General features: G+C 39.5%; 1 protein-coding gene across 2 annotated transcripts in view; it reads right to left on the bottom strand.

The window, feature by feature from the left end:
* Positions 1–24047, bottom strand: part of LOC108696071 (cGMP-dependent protein kinase 1) — a 430860-nt gene that overhangs the window by 222618 nt on the left and 184195 nt on the right. For both annotated transcript variants that reach the window (XM_018225072.2, XM_018225071.2), the window contains exon 3: positions 5300–5413. In XM_018225072.2, coding sequence (XP_018080561.1) covers positions 5300–5413 — 114 coding nt within the window. The remainder of the gene's footprint in view (positions 1–5299; positions 5414–24047) is intronic.

Raw genomic sequence — 24047 nt, 5'->3', positions numbered from 1 at the left:
CAGGTCACTGAACTATGATTTGGGCCAACCTGAAATTTATTGTTGAGCCAAAACATTTAACTTCTGGCAGTCTGACAGTTTCTCCCTTATCTGGGCCTGAAAATGATTTATTTATCAAGTGATTTATTTAGCAGCTTGCTGTTCTGCTGTCACACTGTACATTCCCCCGGCCGCCGCTGCTCAACAAATAATTCTGTTTATTCTTCACGTATCAAAGGTGGACACTGTGTTGTTTTAGAAGCATCGTTGGCTTTATGAAGAAAATCTTATATTGATGAGAAATGCTTCTGCAGCCGCTTGTATCAGGGCTAAAGGTTCTCTAACCATGTTTGACTCCAAAATGGCCCAGATTTAAATGGAATGTTCCCAATAAAGGCATCTATAAATGTACATTTTCTTGCTGAATTGTACAGGAAAAACCTTAACAGACTGGGATTGTCTATTGGACATTTCTGTACAGACAAATTACAATTTGTAATTACACAGAGCAACTAAAATGAACCTTGTGCAGTCAGCCCTTGAGATTTAGAGGGCTGTTTCTGCTGAATTGTGCTTAGTACAGGGAATACCTATGCTGCCATAGTTTTATGGGATCTCTCTGTACAGACTACGAGCAAACTTAGGGGACTGTTCCTGCTGAATTGTGCTTAGTACAGGGGAATACCTATGCTGCCATAGTTTTATGGGATCTCTCTGTACAGACTATGAGCAAACTTAGGGGGTTGTTCCTGCTGAATTGTGCTTAGTACAGGGGAATACCTATGCTGCCATAGTTTTATGGGATCTCTCTGTACAGACTATGAGCAAACTTAGGGGGTTGTTCCTGCTGAATTGTGCTTAGTACAGGGAATACCTATGCTGCCATAGTTTTATGGGATCTCTCTGTACAGACCATGAACAAACTTAGGGGCTGTTCCTGCTGAATTGTGCTTAGTACAGGGGAATACCTATGCTGCCATAGTTTTATGGGATCTCTCTGTACAGACTATGAGCAAACTTAGGGGGCTGTTCCTGCTGAATTGTGCTTAGTACAGATGAATACCTATGCTGCCATAGTTTTATGGGATTATGGGATCTCTCAGTACAGACTATGAGCAAACTTAGGGGACTGTTCCTGCTGAATTGTGCTTAGTACAGGGGAATACATATGCAGCCATAGTTTTATGGGATCTCTCTGTACAGACTATGAGCAAACTTAGGGACTGTTCCTGCTGAATTGTGCTTAGTACAGGGGAATACATATGCTGATACAACTTGAATCTGAATAAGAGACTGGAATATCAATAGAAGAGGCCTAAATAGAAAGATGAGTGAAAAAAAGTAACAATACATTTGTAGCCTTACAGAGCATTTGTTTTTTGATGGGATCAGTGACTCTCATTTGAAAGCTGAAAAGAGTCAGAAGAAGAAGAAGATGGCAAATCATTCAAAAACTGTAAAAAAGAAAAAATGAAGGCCATTTGTAAAGTTGTTTAGAATCGCCAATCTATAACATAATGTGAACCACCCCTTCAACACGGAATGAAGGGAACCGTCTTGTTATAGTGGAATTCAGTGTGTGATTTTATCTCTAAAGACCCTGATTTCTGTGGGACTGTCCCAAATCATGGACCACGAAGTGAGGGGGATTTTCCGGAAGACGGGAGGTTTTGGGTGTACTGAGGATGTGTCTATATTATCTAAATGTATGCTGTAAGCTTCTGAACCCACCAATGAACCACAACTAGTGATGGGCCAACCGCCGCGTAAATCCGCCGGCGTCCAAAAAAATGGATGCCAGCGGATTGCAAATTTGCGCCAGCATCCAAAAAACCGACGCCGTTGTAAAAAAAAAAAAATTCGTTAAGCGAATTTTGCGGGAAATTCACACATTTTTCGGCGAACCGAAATGCCCCAAATTCACCCATCACTAACCGGCTCATCAGCTGTTGTTGAACTAAAACGCCCCTCTTTTTCCTGGATCGTTTGTGATAGAATGGGAGAATTCCTAATACTGGATTCACAGAGCACAATATTAATATTAGTTATCACCGAGGTCCATCCCCAGCGCACGGGACTTCACATCAACACGCTGACATTTTGACTCTGACATATATTAAGATTGCTATTTATTATTGCTATTCCCACGGCTAATGTAACATTTTGGCAGTGCGCTCCTCAGTTTATCATCAGGCAACAAAGACAGAGAGTAAAGAAAAGGGCAAGATATTGAGCAAATACGGTTTCCAATAATGACACGGCCGGGGCCGCAATGATTCATCGTTAAAATCTGCATGGACAAAAAAAAATAAAAAGTTCTATTGCTTCCCGAAAGTAATATTTAAGCTTTACTTATGTAGAATAATTTTAACTTTGGAAAAAAAAAGTGCTTTTTTTCTACGTGTCATTGGGGAATGAATTTCCTGGTGCACATGTGACTGTTCTGCTTTACGGCTGATGTATATATATATTTATCAATCTATTTATCAAAGGATGAAAAAAAAGCTCTATTTAGAGATAAATATGCGCCAAAAATCCTATACAATTGAGCAGAGAGCTGGGGATGAATATTCTGCAGGGCTTGTACACGTATAGGGAAATCTGTTATCTGGGAAGCTCCGATTACGGGAAGGAACAATAATTCAAATTTTTAAAAATGATTTCTTTTTTCTCAGTAATAATAAAACAGTAGCTTGTACTTGATCCCAACTAAGATATAATTAATCCTTATTGGAAGCAAAACCAGCCTATTGGGTTTATTTAATGTTTATATGATTTTCTAGTAGACTTAAGGTATGAAGATCTAAATTACGGTAAGATCTGGTATCCGGAAACCCCAGGTCCTGAGCATTCTCATATCTACAATAATATATGTACAGCTTTGTACCTACAGTGGTACAGCTATAGAACCTAAAATATACCCTTATAATACAGGTATGGGCAGCAGTAACCAAGAAGATTCAGATGGCACACACATAGCAAAATGTGCATAAATGTTGGGATTTCTTTGGATTTTTGTGATTTATATAAATTTATGCACATTTTGCTATGTGTGTGCCATCTAAAGCTTATTGGTTACTGCTGTATTTATGGAACTGTTGAGCAGCAAAGTTCCCACTGAAACGTGACCCACGGAGTTCGGATTTTATTAAAATACAGGTATTGTATGTTATCCAAAATGCTCAAGACCTGAGGTTTTCCGAATAATAGATCTTTCTGTAATTTGGATCTTCATACCTTAAGTCTACTCGAAAATCATATAAACATTAAATAAACTCAATAGGACTGTATTGCCTCCAATAAGGATTAATTATATCTTAGTTGGGATCAAGTACAAGCGACTGTTTTATTATTACAGAGAAAAAGGAAATCATTTTAAAAAATATAGATTCTTTGAATAAAATGGAGTCTATGGGAGACGGCCTTTCCGTAATTCTGAGCTTTCTGGATAACAGGTTTCTGGATAACAGATCCTATACCTGTGCTATGTAATTGATAACACATTACATCTGTAACAGTAGATGTGAACCCAAAGTCTTTCCATAATGATGTCACAAAGTGCTGGAAGCAGAATTGCAGTTGGAATATTCTTTATAAGAAAGTATGAAAGTGGGACATTCGCTCTATTTACTGAAAAGGGGAGTGAGTTTCTTCCTGGAAAGGGGTCTGTAAGGCTGGGAGGAAGGGATGTTGGAAAATGAATGGCACTTTTTGTTGGAGCCACATGTGCTGGCAGTTTGGGATTTGATCCTCAGTCGGCTGTTTTTATACCGAGGCCTGGAAAGCTGTAATTTCACCCAATATAAGACGTCATTTAGACTAAAGTCACAAGGGTTGATTTAGGGATGTGCTTGTACAGTAGAAAAACATAGATAAAAGACTGTATACAGGTATGGGATCTCTTATCCAGAATACTCGGGACATGAGGTTTTCCGGATAACAAATTTTTAGGTCATTTGGATCTTTCTTGATACTAGAAAATCATGTAAACATTAAATAAACCCAATAGGCTGGTTTTGCTTCCAATAAGGATTAATTATATCTTAGTTGGGATCAAGTACAAGCTACTGTTTTATTATTACACAGAAAAAGGAAATTATTTTTAAAGATGTGGATTCTTTGGATAAAATGGAGTCTATGGGAGACGGCCTTTCCAGTAATTAGAGCTTTCTGGATAACTAGATTCCGGGTTAACGGATCCCTATATATATATATATATATATATATATATATATATATGATGCACTGAATCACAGATTTGGCTTGGGATTTGGCCAAATACAAGATATTTTTAGCAAAATTTGGTTTCGGTAGAATCCAAGAGCCTGTCCAAAACGTACCCTATATAATTAAAATTATTTGCTGTGCACATGGGGTATTTCTGTTCAGATTCAGTAGAGCAGAGTCCTGTTACTCAGAATACGCTGGACCTGAGGTTTTCCAGATAACGGATCTTTCCATAATTTGGGTCTTCATACCTTAAAACATTAAATAAACCCAATAGGCTGGTTTTGCCTCCAATAAGGATTAATTATATCTTATTGCCTCCAATAAGGATTAATTATATCTTAGCTGGGATCAATTACAAACTACTGTTTTATTATTACACAGAAAAATGAAATTATTTTTAAAGATGTGGATTCTTTGGATAAAATGGAGTCTATGGGAGACGGCCTTTCCATAAATTAGAGCTTTCTGGATAACTAGATTCCGGGTTAACGGATCCCTATATATATATATATATATATATATATATATATATATATATATATATATATATATATATATATATATATATAACGGATCTTTCCATAATTTGGATCTTCATACCTTAAAACATTAAATAAACCCAATAGGCTGGTTTTGCTTCCAATAAGGATTAATTATATCTTAGTTGGGATCAAGTACAAGCTACTGGTTTATTATTACACAGAAAAAGGAAATTATTTAATTATAAAATGTAGATTCTTTGAATAAAATTGAGTCTATGGGAGACAACCTTTACATAATTCAGAGCTTTCTGGATAACCGGTTTCCGGATAACAGATCCCATACCTGTATATGCATTAGGCATCACTGATGAATTTTTAGCGCAGTGTCTCTCATGAAAAATCTCAGCTACAAAACTCCACCTGTGAGAAACCCCTAAATAGAAATACAATGGAATCCTTGTGGAATTTAACATTTAAACGTTGCAGTCTGATTGACAGTCGCATTGGTTTGTTTAGTTACAGTAACTGAGATTAGCGGCTGCTGTTGGAGAAGGAGAGACATTTGAGTGAATAAGCCCCCTGCGCATAGAGAGGGGCGGGAGACTTACTTTTGACGGTAGCTGTGCGGGTGCAGTTGTACAATATAGCGAGCTCCCCGAAAACCTTCCCTGGTCCCATGGTGCATAACTTGATGCTCTCCTTTGTTACTTCCACCTTTCCGTCTGCAGAGAGAGAGATACACAATAAATCATTGTTAAAAACACAATAACATAATTTCTTATTCACAGAAATGCCTTTCTATAAGTCTCCCTATAATAACACGGGGCCCAGAGTTCAGCAAATAAAAGAACACTAGGGCAGGTAAGGTGTTCTCAAGTGATCTGAGCTCCAAAACACAAGTCAAGGCTACACAGTACAGGCCATATAAAGTAAAGAAGAAAACGGATAATTTAAAGGTGAACTAAACCCTAAAAATTGCATATTTTATATAGTGAACTTATTGCACGAGGCTAAAGTTTGAGCTTGTCAATAGCAGCAATGATCCAGGACTTCAAACTTGTCACAGGGGGTCACCATCTTGGAAAGTGTCTGTGACACTCACATGCTCAGTGGGCTCTGATTGGCTGTTGAGAAGCTAAGCTTAGGGCTCGTCACTAATTATCCAGCAGAAAATGAGCTTCCCTGGCTGTAATATAAGCTGATGCTACAGGTTTGCTGATTATTCAATTCTGATGCTAATTGCACTGGTTTCTGTGCTGCCATGTAGTAATTATGTTTATTAATTACTAATCAGCCTTATATTGTGACATTTCTATTCTATGTGTACTGTATATTGTGAGTGGGTCCCTAAGCTCAGTAAGTGACAGCAGCACAGAGCATGTGCAGTGAATCAGCAGAAAAGAAGATGGGGAGCTACTGGGGCATCTTTGGATACACAGATCTTTACTGCTAAAGGGCTGTGATTGCCTCGGGTAGAGTCCTGCGTGGGTCCATTTTTTGGAACCCGTACCCGACCTGTATCACAAACTGCAATCCGCATCCCGGAGCCGCAACCTGCATTCTCAATCGCTTGGACCCGCTACCCGACCCGCAAGTACCTTATCCGCAACAAGAATCAGGAAGTGCTGTCATTGTAGTAGATGTGATCAGAAAAAAGGAGTAAAAATCACTATTGAGAGAATAGAACACAGAACCTCTATCCGAAACCCGCAAGGTACCCGTCCCGCTGCAGGACTCTAGCCTTGGGCTGAGACAGAAGCCCAAAATATAATATACAACATTTCTAGCTACTTCTTTAGTTTAGATTTAGTTCTCCTTTAATTGGAATTTGAGGCAGAATTACAGCATTTATATTTGGTAAAGCAATGACTTTTTACAGGAAACTTCTGTTCCCAGTTGGAATATTGCTGCATATTGAACCCAATGGCCAATTTGTGACCATCAATTCCACTAAAATCCCATATCTGTCATACGTTTTCCCAGTGGGAATGGCCATGGCCCTGACATTTCTCCTCCTCATTAAATCCCACCACTTATCGCTGCCCGTGCGGCTAATTGCTATTTGTGTAGAGACAAACAACAGGCGAGAGCATTTGTAGGTCATTTCTGCTGCTGTTCTCAGGGGCTCCTTGTCTCCTATACCTGGGAAGATGAGTTGTCATCATTATACCAAGGCTGCAAAATGTTAATGAAGCGCTAATTAAGCAGAGAGATGCAGATGACTGATGTACGGGTTGACAACTTCATTAACGCTTTTAACTACTTCCAGCCCAAAAATATCATCAATAGATTGTTTCGCTCACTCAGATATAAATGGTAATGTGATGTTTTATTATCCCAGATTTGATCTGTATAACTCAGCCTGCAGCCTTGTGCCTTTATATGGTCACAGAACAACCCCTCAGTGACTTCTAATATCCTTATCATTTACAGTAGGGGGTTCATTATCCCTTATAATACATGAGTGCTACTCAGAGTTCCCTGTATAACTCAGCCTGTAGCCTTGTGCCTTTATATGGTCACCGAACAACCCCTCAGTGACTTCTAATATCCTTATCATTTACAGTAGGGGGTTCATTATCCCTTATAATACATGAGTGCTACTCAGAGTTCCCTGTATAACTCAGCCTGCAACCTTGTGCCTTTATATGGTCACAGAACAACCCCTCAGTGACTTCTAATATCCTTATCATTTACAGTAGGGGGTACATTATCCCTTATAATACATTAGTGATACTCAGAATTCCCTGTATAACTCAGCCTGCAGCCTTGTGACTTTATATGGTCACATAACCCCTCAGTGACATCTAATATCCTTATCATTTACAGTAGGGGGTACATTATCCCTTATAATACATGAGTGATACTCAGAGTTCCCTGTATAACTCAGCCTGCAGCCTTGTGCCTTTATATGGTCACCGAACAACCCCTCAGTGACTTCTAATATCCTTATCATTTACAGTAGGGGGTTCATTATCCCTTATAATACATGAGTGCTACTCAGAGTTCCCTGTATAACTCAGCCTGCAGCCTTGTGACTTTATATGGTCACATAACCCCTCAGTGACATCTAATATCCTTATCATTTACAGTAGGGGGTACATTATCCCTTATAATACATGAGTGATACTCAGAGTTCCCTGTATAACTCAGCCTGCAGCCTTGTGCCTTTATATGGTCACCGAACAACCCCTCAGTGACTTCTAATATCCTTATCATTTACAGTACGGGGTTCATTATCCCTTATAATACATGAGTGCTACTCAGAGTTCCCTGTATAACTCAGCCTGCAGCCTTGTGACTTTATATGGTCACATAACCCCTCAGTGACATCTAATATCCTTATCATTTACAGTAGGGGGTACATTATCCCTTATAATACATGAGTGATACTCAGAGTTCCCTGTATAACTCAGGCTGCAGCCTTGTACATTAATATAAAATATATTATTGGGTATGTATCACAGTTCTAGGTCCAATATCACAGATACAGCAGAGAAGGATATAATTGCTATTAAAGGCACACAGCACTATGTAGAAGTGAGAACCATTACCAGGAATCCTCGCAGTGAGATTTCAGACCTGGATATCGTATGACAGTTTCTCTAAAGAAGGGGAAATTACTTTGACCCGCAGTCATTATTTAATTTCTGTCTTTTTCTCTATTCTCTTGGAAGCTAATTTCCAAGTTGAAGAAGTCGCGCTTTATCTGCACAGGTATCAGGGAAGATAAGAGGCGTGAATAAAAGTAGCGCCGTGCAATGAGGGGGGCAATGAGAATCAAACAGCACCTCACTGGGTGTTTCATCTTCTTCCCAATACAAACGCATTGACTTTAGCAGGGGCTTCATGTAATATCAAAGATATATAGAAACTAAAGGCACCCCAACCTTTGGGAGACACTTGAATAGATAATGTCATTGTTGAGAGGTAAATGAAAGGCTTATACTATTATTATACTATTTAATACTAATTTAATACTAATACTAACTAATACTATTTAATACTAATGTGTAGGGCTGCTTTATATATTGCCTATACAGGTATGGGATCAGTTATGCGGAAACCCGTTATCCAGAAAGCTCCAAATTACGGAATTAAATTTTTTAAAAATGATTTCCCGTTTCTCTGTAATAATAAAACAGTACCTTGTACTTGATCCTAGGCATGTGGCCGAATACCGAACCAAATCCGAATTCTAATTTGCATATGCAAATTAGGGTTGGGAAGGGGAAAACATTTTTTACTTCTTTGTTTTGCAACAAAAAGTCACATGATTTCCCTCCCCGCCCATATGCAAATTAGGATTTGGATTCAGCTCGGCTGGGTAGAAGGATTTGGTTAAATCCGTACCCTGCTAAAAAAAGCCGAATCCCAAACCGAAACCTGGATTCGGTGCATCCCTATTTGATGCCAACTAAGATATAATTAATCCTCATTGGAAGCAAAACCAGCCTATTGGGTTTATTTAATGTTTACATGATTTTCTAGTAGACTTAAGGTGTGAAGATCTGTGATCCGGAAAACCCCAGGTCCCGAACATTCTGGATAACAGGTCCCATACCTGTATATATAAATATAATAATAATTTATTAATGTAATAAAAACAGTGCCTTATATTGTACTTGATCCAAACTGGATAACTGGATCAAGTGGTACTTCACCTTTAAGTTAACTTTTAATAGACTGGCTAATTCTAAGCCACTTTTCAATTTTTCTTCATTATTAATTGTTCCTTTTTTTTTTTTTTTTTTTTAATGATTGGCTTTTTTCTAAAAAAAAAAACAAAACATTTAGACCCTAGCAACCAGATGACAAATTGGAGAGTTGCTGAATAAAAAGCTAAATAACCACAAATAATAAAAAACAATTGTAAATTGTCTCTGAATATCATCATACTAACAGTTAATTTAAAGGGCAACGAGACCCCCTTTAACTCTCTCAGTACTGGTTATGGGCGAATGCAGGGGGGAAGAAGAGTGCCAGCTTGTTGCACAAGGCTAGCCATCATTTCCTTCTCCTTTAAGATCAGTGTTATATTAACCATTAAAGCCATGGAAGAAAGAAAGTCAATTATTAAACCTTCCAATTAATCAGATGGCCAGTGCCCGTAGTATAATGATGTGAAACAGAAGAATTGGAAGTGTGTATCCGATTATCCGTATCAAGCAAAGTCCCTTCCTCGGAGCAATTGGCTGTTACTGATCAAAACATTGCAGGGGAAACACATGGTACTGGATGTTACTTTAATGTTCGGAATTTTTTCCTTCCATGATTTTCCAGGGGACTGTAGAGCAACACATCACATTCACAGACACTTGCTCAGGCTTCTGGGGTTGTCAGTACAGTGCGCTGTGTTTATTATATTCACTTACGTGGCGACGTTACTATGTGCCTGTCATCCGATAACATACCGGCAACATAAATGGCTCCTGATCAAACTCTAGCGTGTGGGAATGTGATGGGGTCCTTAGATTGTAAGCTCTGCTGGCTGGGAGTGATGTGAATGATCAGTATAGTAAATCCACTCAACGCATATGGCAGCTGATTACCAGACCCCTGAAGAACCATGAAAGAATGCAACCAAGCATGGAGCCTTGGATAGAGGAGCACCAAGCTTCAGCTACATTGTTCGCAGAGTCAGAACCAGCAGTGCAGGAAGGAACCGGCAGATACTGCTTTCAATTGCAACAACATTAATATCAGTGATTGTAAAGGGACTTATTTATTAAAGTACGAAAGTTCAAATCTCCAAAAAATTGAGATTTCTTATACCCCGATGTTTTGCAAAAAGCCAGGTCCTGTATAAGCTTTTGGAGCAGGCACTCAATGAAGGCAAACTTCCACCAGGCGATTAGTTCAAAGTGAAGAGAGTTAATTGTGCCTTATGCGTTTCATGTCATAAACACTTAATCATAGCCTACAATGATTAAGGGGCATATTTATCAAGGTGAATTGAGGTGAATTTTCGATTGAAAAAAATTAGAATTTCAAGCTATTCTTTTTGTACTTCAACTAGGGAATCATACAAATTCGATTTGAATTTGAAAAAAATGCGAAAATTTGAATGTTGAAATTTATCATGTACTGTCTCTTTAAAAATTAGACTTCAACCATTCGCCATCTAAAACCTGCTGAAGTGCTGTTTTAGCCTATGGGGGACCTCTTAAAACCCATTTTTAGTCAATTGGTGGACTTTGAAAAATCAAAGTTTTTTTGGGAAAAACTTTCGAATCGAATGCGCCGCTATTACTTTGATACGTATGATTCGAATTCGGCCTCTTCCTTTTTTTGGTGAGTTATCACTTTATATTTAGAGTTCCTAATATTCCAGACTTATCATTGAGGCCCTTATCTCAATTTGACGTTTTCGTGGTCTGCGTTGTGTTTCAGGCGAAAATCCATCTTTTTTAGGGTTTTCGGTCAAAAACGCGAAAAAATCAAACAATTCGGGGGGAAAAAAATTCAAGTGATTTGGGGTTTCGCTCGATTTTATCGAGTTTTTCCACAATCCATTTAAATCCATATTTTTTAAATCAATAAATAAGCTAAAATCGGGCATGGAAGTTTGGTTGTGTTTTTTTTAAATAAAATATGAGATAAAATCAGATTTTAGTAAATAACTTCCGTAATTTGTAATGAACATGTATTAGAATTAAAATCTCTTTCATTGGGCAACATTTTATTTGTTAGTTTATGTCCCATTTAAAGGGGTTGTTCACCTTTAAATTAACTGTTAGTATGATGTAGAGAGTGATATTCTGGGACAATTTGCAATAGGTTTTTATTTTTTATTATTTGTTGTTTTTGAGTTATTTCGCTTTTTATCCAGCAGCTCTGCAATTTCAGCAGTCTGGTTGCTAGGGATCCAAATTCCCCTAGCAACCATGCCCTGATTTGAATAAGAGACTGGAATATGAATAGAAGAGGGGCTATATAGCAAGACGAGTAATAAAAAAGTAAAAATAACAATACATTTGTTTTTTAGATGGGGTCAGTGACCCCCATTTGAAAGCTGGAAAGAGTCAGCAATAATTCAAAAACTACAATGAAGAAAAAATGAAGAACAATTGAAATATTGCTTAGAATTAGCTGCTCTACAACATACTAAAAGTTAATGCTACTTAAAAGAGTTGTTCACCTTTAAATTAACTTTTAGTATGCTGTAGAGAGTGATATTCTGAGACAATTTGCAATTGGTTTTCATTTTTTATTATTTGTGGTTTTTGAGTTATTCAGCTTTTTATTCAGCAGCTCTCCAGTTTGCAATTTCAGCCATCTGGTTGCTAGGGTCCCAATTCCCCTATCTACGCTGCATTGATTGGAATAAGAGACTGAAATATGAACTGAATAGAAAGAAGAGTAATGAAAAGTAGCAATAACGTTCCATTTGTTTTTTTAGATGGGGTCAGTGACCCCCATTTGAAAGCTGGAAAGAGTCAGAAATAATTTTAAAATTTTATAATGCAGAAAAAAAAAATAAAGACCAATTGAAAACATACTAAAAGTTAATGCTACTTAAAGAGCTTTAAAAGCAGCAGAATTACTTTTATGGATTTATGTCGGCTCAGCAGGCGTCCAGTAAAATGAACTGAAATGTCTGATTATTACAGGGAAAATCACATCTGGGCATTATGGGTAATAGCATTGTCTCACTCCGGAGATCTCAGTTTTTTGCGGATAATAATTCCCATAACTTTACAATTGAACATTTCTATTTCTCTCGTCCCATTTCGCGAGTCACACCGGCACCACAATATACATTTTCCCTGTACACGAGAGCCAAGCTCGTATCTGCCGCCGCATTCATTTTAAATATGTTTCAGTAACTTAATTGTGTTTATTGAAAGCTGCAGGGCCCGGCGAGACCCAGGTGCTTGGGAATCCAGCGCCAATTCACGGAGAAATAGAAATCCAATTACCGGCGAGGGCTGCCGCTGTTAAAGCTTTCAGAGCGTCGCCACCGAGAGGTCCTTGAGTTTATAGAGAGAGAGAAATCCTTCCCTGTCAATTAACTTTCCTAAAAGATACTCTCCCGGATATGGGGGGAGACAGATTTCATCCTTGCAGCTGCCTTTAAAGGGGGATATCAACCCAAAGTGCCCGAAAAATTGTAATTTGTAATCTATTTTCAGTGGATAATGGTTACAGGTATAGGATCTATTTACCAAGAATACTCCGGATAATGGATCTTTCTGTAATTTGGATCTTCATACCTTAAGGGCAGAGACACACGTGAAGATTCAGGGTAGGACTACACGGACGTTTTTGGCGCGATCCCATGTGCTGCCACAAAACGCCGGCGACAAATCACATGCGACGGAAATAAGGTAAGAGACAGAAATGTCGGATGAAGTCGCAGCGTTGATCAGACGCGACACTTCTGTCGGATGAAGATGCTGCGCGATGCGTCTGCATCCGACAATTGTGTCACGTCGGATCAACGATGCGACTTCATCCGACATTTCTGTCTCTTACCTTATTTCCGTCGCAGGGAATTTGTCACCGGCGTTTTGTCTCATCGCATCAGATCACACCGAAAATATCCATGTAGCCCTACCCTTATTCGTCCCACGACTAATCACATCTTCTTCGGGCGACTAATCTTCCCAGAAAAGCCTTCCCACCGGCTAGAAACGTAATCGCTGGCGGGATGGCACTCAGAGCGCTTTCATTTTCATTTGTATCTTCATACCGTAAGGGGCAGATTTTTCAAGGGTCGAAGTGAAAATTTGAATTAAAAAAATTCTAATTACTTCGACTAGGGAATAGTCCAAATTCAATTCGAATTTGAAAAAAACTCAAAAATCGAAAATGTATCATGTACTGTCTCTTTAAGAATTCAACTTCGACCATTCGCCATCTAAAACCTGCTGTTTTAGCCTATGGGGGACCCCCTAGAACTATTATGGAGTCAATTGGTGGAGTTTGAAAAATCTAAGGTTTTTTTTTAGAAAAAACTTTCAATCGAATTCATTGAATATGATCTTAATTTGATTCGTACAATTCGAATTCAACTCAAATACATTTTTTTTATTCGAAATTTGAAATTCGACTCCTTGATAAATCTGCCCCTAAGTCTACTAGAAAATCATATAAACATGAAATAAACCAAAATAGGCTGGTTTTGCTTCCAATAAGGATTAATTATATCTTAATAGGGATCAAGTATTATTACAGAGAAAAGGGAAATCATTTTTAAAAATTTGGATTATTTGGATAAAATTGAGTCTATGGGAGACGGCCTTTCCGTAATTCAGAGCTTTCTGGATAACAGGTTTCCGAATAACAGATCCCATACCTGTACTAAAAGAAAAATCAATTAAATATTAATTAAACCCAATAGGATTTTTTTAATAAAATAATTTTTAAAAATGTAAATTATTTGATTAAAATGGAGTCTATAGGAGACAGCAATCCTGTAATTCAGAGCTTTCTGGATAATGGGTTTTCGAATAAAGGATCGGATTGGTGGCGCAGTTGTAACAAAATTCATTCATATTAACAGTACACGTATCCCTTAATATCTTGAGTATAAAAAAAATAAATAATGAAAGTACTTTGCAAAAGTTCTAATAATAGCCCCCTCATCAATTTTACATTCACTTATTTTAAAGGTTTACTTATCCTTTACGGGATACTGATACTCTGCCTATTCCCTGCAATAGGAAAACAGAAATATTTTCCCTTTAGATGATATTGTTGAATTGATTCTGTCGTGATTTTTATGGTGTAGTTTTTATTTCTAAATGACACTGTTTACACTGCAAACAGTGTCGGACTGGCCCGGCGGGATACCGGGAAAATACCCGGTGGGCCCCGACCCTAGTGGGCCCCCGCCGGGCCAGTCCCCCTCTCCCGAACAGTTTTAAAAAAATAATAAAAAAAATTTCGGCGCATCGCAGCGCCGTTTGCGCTCGCGCATGCGCGCCGTTTGCGCATGCGCGATGCGCCGCCTGGGGATTCGCCTAACAAGTAGGTAGCGGGGGCTAGAGGGGGGCCCTGGACACCAGTCCCGGTGGGCCCCGGACCCCCCAGTCTGACCCTGACTGCAAATAATTCACTCTACAATATAAAATTTCATTCCTGAACCAGCAAGTGTATTTAGTTGTAATATTGGTGTGTAGGTGCATCTCAGGTCATTTTGCCTGGTCATGTGCTTTCAGAAAGAGCCAGCACTTTAGGATGGAACTGCTTTCTGGCAGGCTGTTGTTTCTCCTACTCAATGTAACTGAATGTGTCTCAGTGGGACCTGGATTTTACTATTGAGTGTTGTTCTTAGATCTACCAGGCAGCTGTTATCTTGTGTTAGGGAGCTGTTATCTGGTTACCTTCCCATTGTTCTGTTGTTAGGCTGCTGGGGGGGGGAAAGGAAGGGGGGGTGATATCACTCTAACTTGCAGTATAGCAGTAAAGAATGAGTTTATCAGAGTTTATCAGAGCACAAGTAACATGACTGAGGGCTGCTGGGAAACTTGACAATATGTCTAGCCCAATGTCAGATTTCAAAATTAAATATAAAAAAATCTGTTTGCTCTTTTGAGAAATGGGTTTCAGTGCAGAATTCTGCTGGAGCAGCACTATTAACTGATGTGTTTTGAAAAAATTTTTTTTCCCATGACAGTATCCCTTTAAAAAGCCAGTTAAGGCTGCAGCAAATCCTCTGCTTATGCCAAGCGTCAGTCATGAGACATGTTTGGAATGGCGGCATCAATAGGAATCATTTATCAAAGTGTCCGAGCTGTAGGACTTGAGAGGCGCTGATTAGAACATTACATTAAGATAATTCTGCTTGTGTGAATCACCCTACAGCCCGAGAAGTCTCACCAAGCACTGAGGGGAAAATTGCGACTCATTAGAAGTACATTTAATAAGAACTTCAACTTCTGGGCCCATTCTCTGTGTGTGAGAGCTCGTCTGAAGATTGTGGCCTACATCTATTAACTGTTATAAACACAATAGCATACCTCCCAACATTTTGGAAGTAAAAAGAGGGACAAAAATTTTTTTCGCGCGTGGAACAGTGGACATTTTTACCATGCCTCCTTTTGTGGCCACACCCCCTAATTACCATGTTCATTTTACAAAATTTGGCAGGTTATGAAAGTTTGAAAATATTTCTCCTTATCTAAACTGTATTTTTTGTGTCTCAAAATTGTTACAAAGTATCTTAGTTGCACCTGTTAGCTGTTCTGGTCTCTCTGCTAAAAGCCAATTAAGTGAGAAACTTTGTTTCTTTTTCTGGCTGTTCAGTGCAGAGAAAATAGGGACTTTCCAGTACAAATGAGGGACTGCAGGTTGAGCTGTCAAAAGAGGGACTGTCCCTCCAAAAAAGGCACAGTTGGGAGGTATGCAATAGGCTTCCCCTGTACATGCACCGCTGTATGGATTTATACACTGTATATAATTGTATAAACCTAAATAATACTATTATATACTAAATAATACTATTTATTATTTTATTTTCATTGACGTGGGCGTGTAAACCATGTGCTTATGCTTGGAAAGAGCAGACGAGGTAAAGAGAGATAATGAGCTCTGTATAATGAGCCGTCTCTATTCCTCTATGTGTCAGACTTACAGATAAGGAGGAGTTCATTACGCAAGAAGGCAAATTCAATGAATGTTTCTGACCCTCATTACTGCTCTGAAGTACAAAGGAGATGGGGCAAGTTTAACATGAAACTGCTCTATACAACAAAGCACAAATATATAGTGATGGGCAAATTTCTCCTTCGCTTTGCCGGAAAAATTCGCGAATTGCCCACAAAATTCACGAAACAGCACAAAATGTGCGAATTTCCCACGAAATAGTGAAAAAATATTTTTTCACGCCGGCGAGAATTCCAACGCTGACGAGAATTTGACGCGCACCTTCAATGGGCACCTTTAATTGTCGCTAGCGTTGGAATTGTCGCCGGCATCAAAAATAAAAATTTCCGACGCTAGCGACAATTAAAGTCGCCCATTGACTTTAACGTGCGTCAAAAAAATATTTTTTTGCTTGATTTTTTCAAAATTTTCACACCAATGTCGCAAATTTATTCACCGACGGCGAAACAAGGAAATTTGCCATGAATTTGCGCCTGTCTAATGAATTTGCCCATCACTACAAATATATATTGGGTTTTCATTTTTTATTATTATTTGTAGTTTATTAGTGTTAGTTATTAGTTTAGTGTTATTTGAGTTATTTAGCTTTTTATTCAGCAGCTCTCCATTTTGTATTTCAGTTATCTAGTTGCTAGGCTCCAAATTCCCCAAGCAACCATGCATTGATTTGATTAGGACACTGGAATATGAACAGGAGAGACCTGAATAGAAAGATGAGGAATAAAAAGTGCAGCCTTAGAGAGCATTTGTTTTTAGATGGGGTCATTGACCCCCGTTTGAAAGTGGAAAGAGTCAGAAGGAAAAGGCAGATAATTCAAAAACGATATTAAAAAAATGAAGACCAATTGAAAAGTTGCTTAGAATTAGCCATTCTATAACATACTAAAAGTTAACTTAAAGGAGAACCACCCCTTTGAAGCGGACGTCTCTCCCAAGTACTGATTTTCTTTGCATAATATATTACTTTGATTGTATTATTATTTGTAAGATATTATATTATTGTAATATTTTAAAGCCACTTCTGTTCAAATCCTTAGGGTTCAGATTCTCTCTGATGGGGCTGATTCGTCAAAGATATTTGTAAATCCCTTGTTGCCCGATAATACAGAGATCTGTTATCCAGAATGCTCGGGTATACTTTGGGTATTCCAGATCAGGGATCTTTCTGTAATTTGGATCTTCATACCTTACGTGTACTTAAAAATAATTTAAATATTAAATAAACCCTACAGGATTGTGTAGCCTCCAATAAGGATTAATTATATCTTAGTTGGGATCAAGTACAATGTACAAAGGAAATCCTTTGTTAAAATTTGGATTATTTGGATAAAATTAAGTCTATGGGAGATGGCCATTCCGAGCTTTCTGGATAACAGGTTTCCAGATACTAGATCCCTTGCCTATATTTAAAAACTGAAGTTCCCTTTATAAGGATATTCCACAGTTTATCATCCCCTGTAAGTCATAAACATTCAGCATCTTTCTACCTTCTCAGAACATCTGGGGTTTAAAACGAATTTCCAACCAATTAACCACATAACTGTAAGAGATACGTCCAGACTCAATGGATTCGCTGCCTCGGGCGTCAGGAAAGTTTGGCAGCTCTTACTCACCCCCTACATCTATTGTAAAGCAGAAAATCCATAAATCTTCTGCTCTGACATTTATCTTCTTAGAGAACTTATCATAAGTCTTCCCACATGGAAAAACGAATGTCACATCAACTCTGTATTATCAGATATTATAGATACGACCCAGTGTGGCTTCCCTTCCAGAAAAAAAATGTTCTCTCTGTATTTATTTGTCTACAGCATTCCTGTCACATGTTGTAACCTCAGTATTGTCCTCCATTGTGTTCTAGTGGGACCCCAACATCTCTCCCTACTATACCTGCTATCCCACAGTCACACTCCCTTCCCAGAGACTATTATCCACTGTTACTATAGGCACCATCTCTCCCTACTATACCTGCTATCCCACAGTCACACTCCCTTCCCAGAGACTATTATCCACTGTTACTATAGACACCATCTCTCCCTACTATACCTGCTATCCCACAGTCACACTCCCTTCCCAGAGACTATTATCCACTGTTACTATAGACACCATCTCTCCCTACTATACCTGCTATCCCACAGTCACACTCCCTTCCCAGAGACTATTATCCACTGTTACTATAGACACCATCTCTCCCTACTATACCTGCTATCCCACAGTCACACTCCCTTCCTAGAGACTATTATCCACTGTTACTATAGACACCATCTCTCCCTACTATACCTGCTATCCCACAGTCACACTCCCTTCCCAGAGACTATTATCCACTGTTACTATAGACACCATCTCTCCCTACTATACCTGCTATCCCACAGTCACACTCCCTTCCCAGAGACTATTATCCCACTGTTACTATAGACACCATCTCTCCCTACTATACCTGCTATCCCACAGTCACACTCCCTTCCCAGAGACTATTATCCACTGTTACTATAGGCACCATCTCTCCCTACTATACCTGTTATCCCACAGTCACACTCCCTTCCCAGAGACTATTATCTCACTGTTACTATAGGCACCATCTCTCCCTACTATACCTGCTATCCCACAGTCACACTCCCTTCCCAGAGACTATTATCCACTGTTACTATAGACACCATCTCTCCCTACTATACCTGCTATCCCACAGTCACACTCCCTTCCCAGAGACTATTATCCCACTGTTACTATAGACACCATCTCTCCCTACTATACCTGCTATCCCACAGTCACACTCCCTTCCCAGAGACTATTATCCACTGTTACTATAGGCACCATCTCTCCCTACTATACCTGTTATCCCACAGTCACACTCCCTTCCCAGAGACTATTATCTCACTGTTACTATAGGCACCATCTCTCCCTACTATACCTGCTATCCCACAGTCACACTCACTTCCCAGAGACTATTATCCACTGTTACTATAGACACCATCTCTCCCTACTATACCTGCTATCCCACAGTCACACTCCCTTCCCAGAGACTATTATCCACTGTTACTATAGGCACCATCTCTCCCTACTATACCTGTTATCCCACAGTCACACTCCCTTCCCAGAGACTATTATCTCACTGTTACTATAGGCACCATCTCTCCCTACTATACCTGCTATCCCACAGTCACACTCCCTTCCCAGAGACTATTATCTCACTGTTACTATAGGCACCATCTCTCCCTACTATACCTGCTATCCCACAGTCACACTCCCTTCCCAGAGACTATTATCCCACTGTTACTATAGACACCATCTCTCCATACTATACCTGTTATCCCACAGTCACACTCCCTTCCCAGAGACTATTATCCACTGTTACTATAGACACCATCTCTCCCTACTATACCTGCTATCCCACAGTCACACTCCCTTCCCAGAGACTATTATCCACTGTTACTATAGACACCATCTCTCCCTACTATACCTGCTATCCCACAGTCACACTCCCTTCCCAGAGACTATTATCCACTGTTACTATAGACACCATCTCTCCCTACTATACCTGCTATCCCACAGTCACACTCCCCTCCCAGAGACTATTATCCCACTGTTACTATAGGCACCATCTCTCCCTACTATACCTGCTATCCCACAGTCATACTCCCTTCCCAGAGACTATTATCCACTGTTACTATAGGCACCATCTCTCCCTACTATACCTGCTATCCCACAGTCATACTCCCTTCCCAGAGACCATTATCCACTGTTACTATAGACACCATCTCTCCCTACTATACCTGCTATCCTACAGTCACACTCCCTTCCCAGAGACTATTATCCACTGTTACTATAGACACCATCTCTCCCTACTATACCTGCTATCCCACAGTCACACTCCCCTCCCAGAGACTATTATCCCACTGTTACTATAGGCACCATCTCCCCCTACTATACCTGCTATCCCACAGTCACACTCCCTTCCCAGAGACTATTATCCACTGTTACTATAGGCACCATCTCTCCCTACTATACCTGCTATCCCACAGTCATACTCCCTTCCCAGAGACTATTATCCACTGTTACTATAGGCACCATCTCCCCCTACTATACCTGCTATCCCACAGTCACACTCCCTTCCCAGAGACTATTATCCACTGTTACTATAGGCACCATCTCTCCCTACTATACCTGCTATCCCACAGTCATACTCCCTTCCCAGAGACTATTATCCACTGTTACTATAGGCACCATCTCTCCCTACTATACCTGCTATCCCACAGTCATACTCCCTTCCCAGAGACCATTATCCACTGTTACTATAGACACCATCTCTCCCTACTATACCTGCTATCCTACAGTCACACTCCCTTCCCAGAGACTATTATCCACTGTTACTATAGACACCATCTCTCCCTACTATACCTGCTATCCCACAGTCACACTCCCTTCCCTGAGACTATTATCCACTGTTACTATAGGCACCATCTCTCCCTACTATACCTGCTATCCCACAGTCACACTCCCTTGTTAAACTGTCCCATATTATAAAATATTTATCTTCCCTTTATTTCCCTTAGAGAAATGCTTTATGACCTATGCAATTTTTTTTTTAGAAGTCATAATGCCTCTGAAATATGGAATAGAATAGAAATCTATGGTAAAAATGTTAATTTTGTTTACACCATTTGTACCCTCCTATAAGAGTATAATGAAGTGTTAGCTGTTGGCTCTACACAAACAGAAAGCATCGCTATCTTGGTTCCAGCTTGTTTTCCAGGCACCAAGAGCCGAGTTAAAAAAAAAAAACATGACTTTACTGAGCATTTATCATATTTGTCATTATGAAAGAAGCGTGAAATTCCCTTAAACATGCAATTTGTAGCATTGGCCTTAAGCCATAGATATAGTGGGAGTGAGTATTAAGGAATCACATAGAGACAGAGGGGGGTTTCTTTGCCTCTAATGTATAGAGACCCTCTTATCTGTGTATCAGGAGCCGACCCATTCCATATGACTTCCATACATTGGTATCGGCATTGTCCTACTTGGTGCATCTCAGGAAATGGAATTGCCATGGAGAATTGGGAAGTGTTGCAGTTTATTGTATAAGTGCATGTGAGCGATTAACCTGTTTAGCTTCCAGCATTCTATCACCCTTCCTTGGGAGGGGGGGGTGCTGGGAGGTTTAATTTAAAAATAAAACCAAAAAATTAAACTATTTTAATGTTTATTTTTATTTTGAAAATGTTTTATTTGATTTTCATATTAAACAAGTAATAACATTATGATAGCAAATATTATGCAGATGAAGAAAGACATGTATTCAATATGATGGCATAGTGAGATTGAAAACGGAATACAATTTTAAGAGACTGACAACAATAAACTGAAAATAACTATTTTAATGTAATAGAAATATAATGTACTGTTTCTCTGCGCTGGTAAAACTGGTGTGTTTGCTTCAGAAAGACTACTATAGTTTATATAAACAAGCTGCTGTGTAGCCATGGGGGCAGCCATTCAAGCACAGGATACACAGTAGATAACAGATAAGTACTACTATAGTTTATATAAACAAGCTGCTGTGTAGCCATGGGGGCAGCCATTCAAGCACAGGATACACAGTAGATAACAGATAAGTACTACTATAGTTTATATAAACAAGCTGCTGTGTAGCCATGGGGGCAGCCATTCAAGCACAGGATACACAGTAGATAACAGATAAGTACTACTATAGTTTATATAAACAAGCTGCTGTGAAGCCATGGGGGCAGCCATTCAAGCACAGGATACACAGTAGATAACAGATAAATACTACTATAGTTTATATAAACAAGCTGCTGTGTATCCTGTGCTTGAATGGCTGCCCTCATGGCTACACAGTTGCTTGTATATAAACTATAGTAGTCTTTCTGAAGCAAACACGTCAGTTTTACCAGTGCAGGGCAGTTCTACAATATTTATTCATTACTTTTCATTTTTTGGTGTTATTTTTCCTTTCAGGGCCGCTCAAGGGCCACAGCTAGGGATGTCGCGGACTGTTCGCCCGCGAACTAATTCGCGCGAACATCGACCGTTCGCGTCCGCCGAATGTTCGTGAACGTCGCGCGACGTTCGCCAATTTGGGTTCGCCTTAGCTGGCGCTTATTTTTGACCTCTCACCCCAGACCAGCAGATACATGGCAGCCAATCAGGAAGCTCTCCCTCCTGGACCACCCCCACACCCCCTGGACCACTCCCCTTCCATATATAAACTGAAGCCCTGCAGCGTTTTTTCATTCTGCCTGTATGTGCTTGGAAGAGCTAGTGTAGGGAGAGAGCTGTTAGTTATTTGAGGGACAGTTGATAGTAACTTTGCTGGCTAGTAATCTACTTGATACTGCTCTGTATTGTAGGGACAGAACTCTGCAGGGATTTGAGGGACAGTGAGTTTAGGTTAGGTAGCTTTGCTGACTAGTAATCTACCTTCTACTGCAGTGCTCTGTATGTAGCTGCTGTGGGCACTGCTTCTGATCTCATCTGCTGACTGCTGTAATAACCCAATAGTCCTTGTAAGGACTGCTTTTATTTTCTTTTTTGTTTTTTTACTTTGCTACTATAAGAGCCCAGTGCTATTAGTCTAGCTGTGTTGGGGAGTGGGACTGGTGTGCTGCTCCTCCTAGTAGTTCACCACTACCAGCACCAACCAGAGTCAAAATTGTTACAAAGTATCTTATTTGCACCTGTTAGCTGTTCTGAGCTCTCTGCCAAAAGCTAATTAAGTTAGAAACTGTTTTTTTTCTGGCTGTTCAGTGCAGAGAAAAGAGGGACTTTCCAGTACAAAAGAGGGACAGGGGGTTGAGTGGTCAAAAGAGGGACAGTTGGGAGGTATGCTAGTGCCACCTAGCTGTGTGAGCTTTTTCACATTCTGTCTAAATAACAATAATAATTCCGTGTCCGTAAACATCACCTGAGTGATGTTTTTACAGCAGCAATAATATATTCCGTATCCACTACTGTATACGTTGCCCTTGCAGGCATTGTTTGCCCAGTCTTTAACCAAGTGCCACCTAGCTGTGTGAGCTTTTTCACATTCCGTGTCCAGAAACATCACCTGAGTGACGTAGTGTGATTTCTGCCCTTTACAGCACAAAACGCAGCGCTATGTCAACAATGTATTTTTCAGATACATTTTTGCCCTTGATCCCCCTCTGGCATGCCACTGTCCAGGTCGTTGCACCCTTTAAACAACTTTAAAATCATTTTTCTGGCCAGAAATGTCTTTTCTAGCTTTTAAAATTCGCCTTCCCATTGAAGTCTATGGGGTTCGCGACGTTCGCGAACCGTTCGCTACATCCCTAGCCACAGCTATATAGCTGGCTACGTATAAGAACGTCACTGGAATATATTTCATCCGCTGTTGTGTTGGTTTGGCATTTATACTGACAGCGCAGGATGTTTTTATACATTACATTGCCAGCACAATATAGGACCTTGGGAAATATTGTAACAAAGTCAGCATATTCCTCCTGTTAGTCATGTGTATAAATAAGCGAGACTATACCCATACGATCCATCTTGTGCTTCCATTGGCTTTCAAAGCACTTGAAGGAGAACACTTATACACTTAAGTTAACTTTTAGTATGTTATAGAATGACTAATTCTAAGATACTTTTCAATTGGTTAGCCCCTTTTCTTTTTTATCGTTTTTGAATTATTTGCCTTCTTCTTCTGTTTCCAGCTTTCAAATGGGAGTCACTGACCCCACCCAAAAACAAATGCTCTGTAAG

Source organism: Xenopus laevis, chromosome 7L, assembly GCF_017654675.1.
Source record: "Xenopus laevis strain J_2021 chromosome 7L, Xenopus_laevis_v10.1, whole genome shotgun sequence".
Taxonomy (NCBI): domain Eukaryota; kingdom Metazoa; phylum Chordata; class Amphibia; order Anura; family Pipidae; genus Xenopus; species Xenopus laevis.
This window is presented reverse-complemented; position numbering and strand designations above follow the sequence as displayed.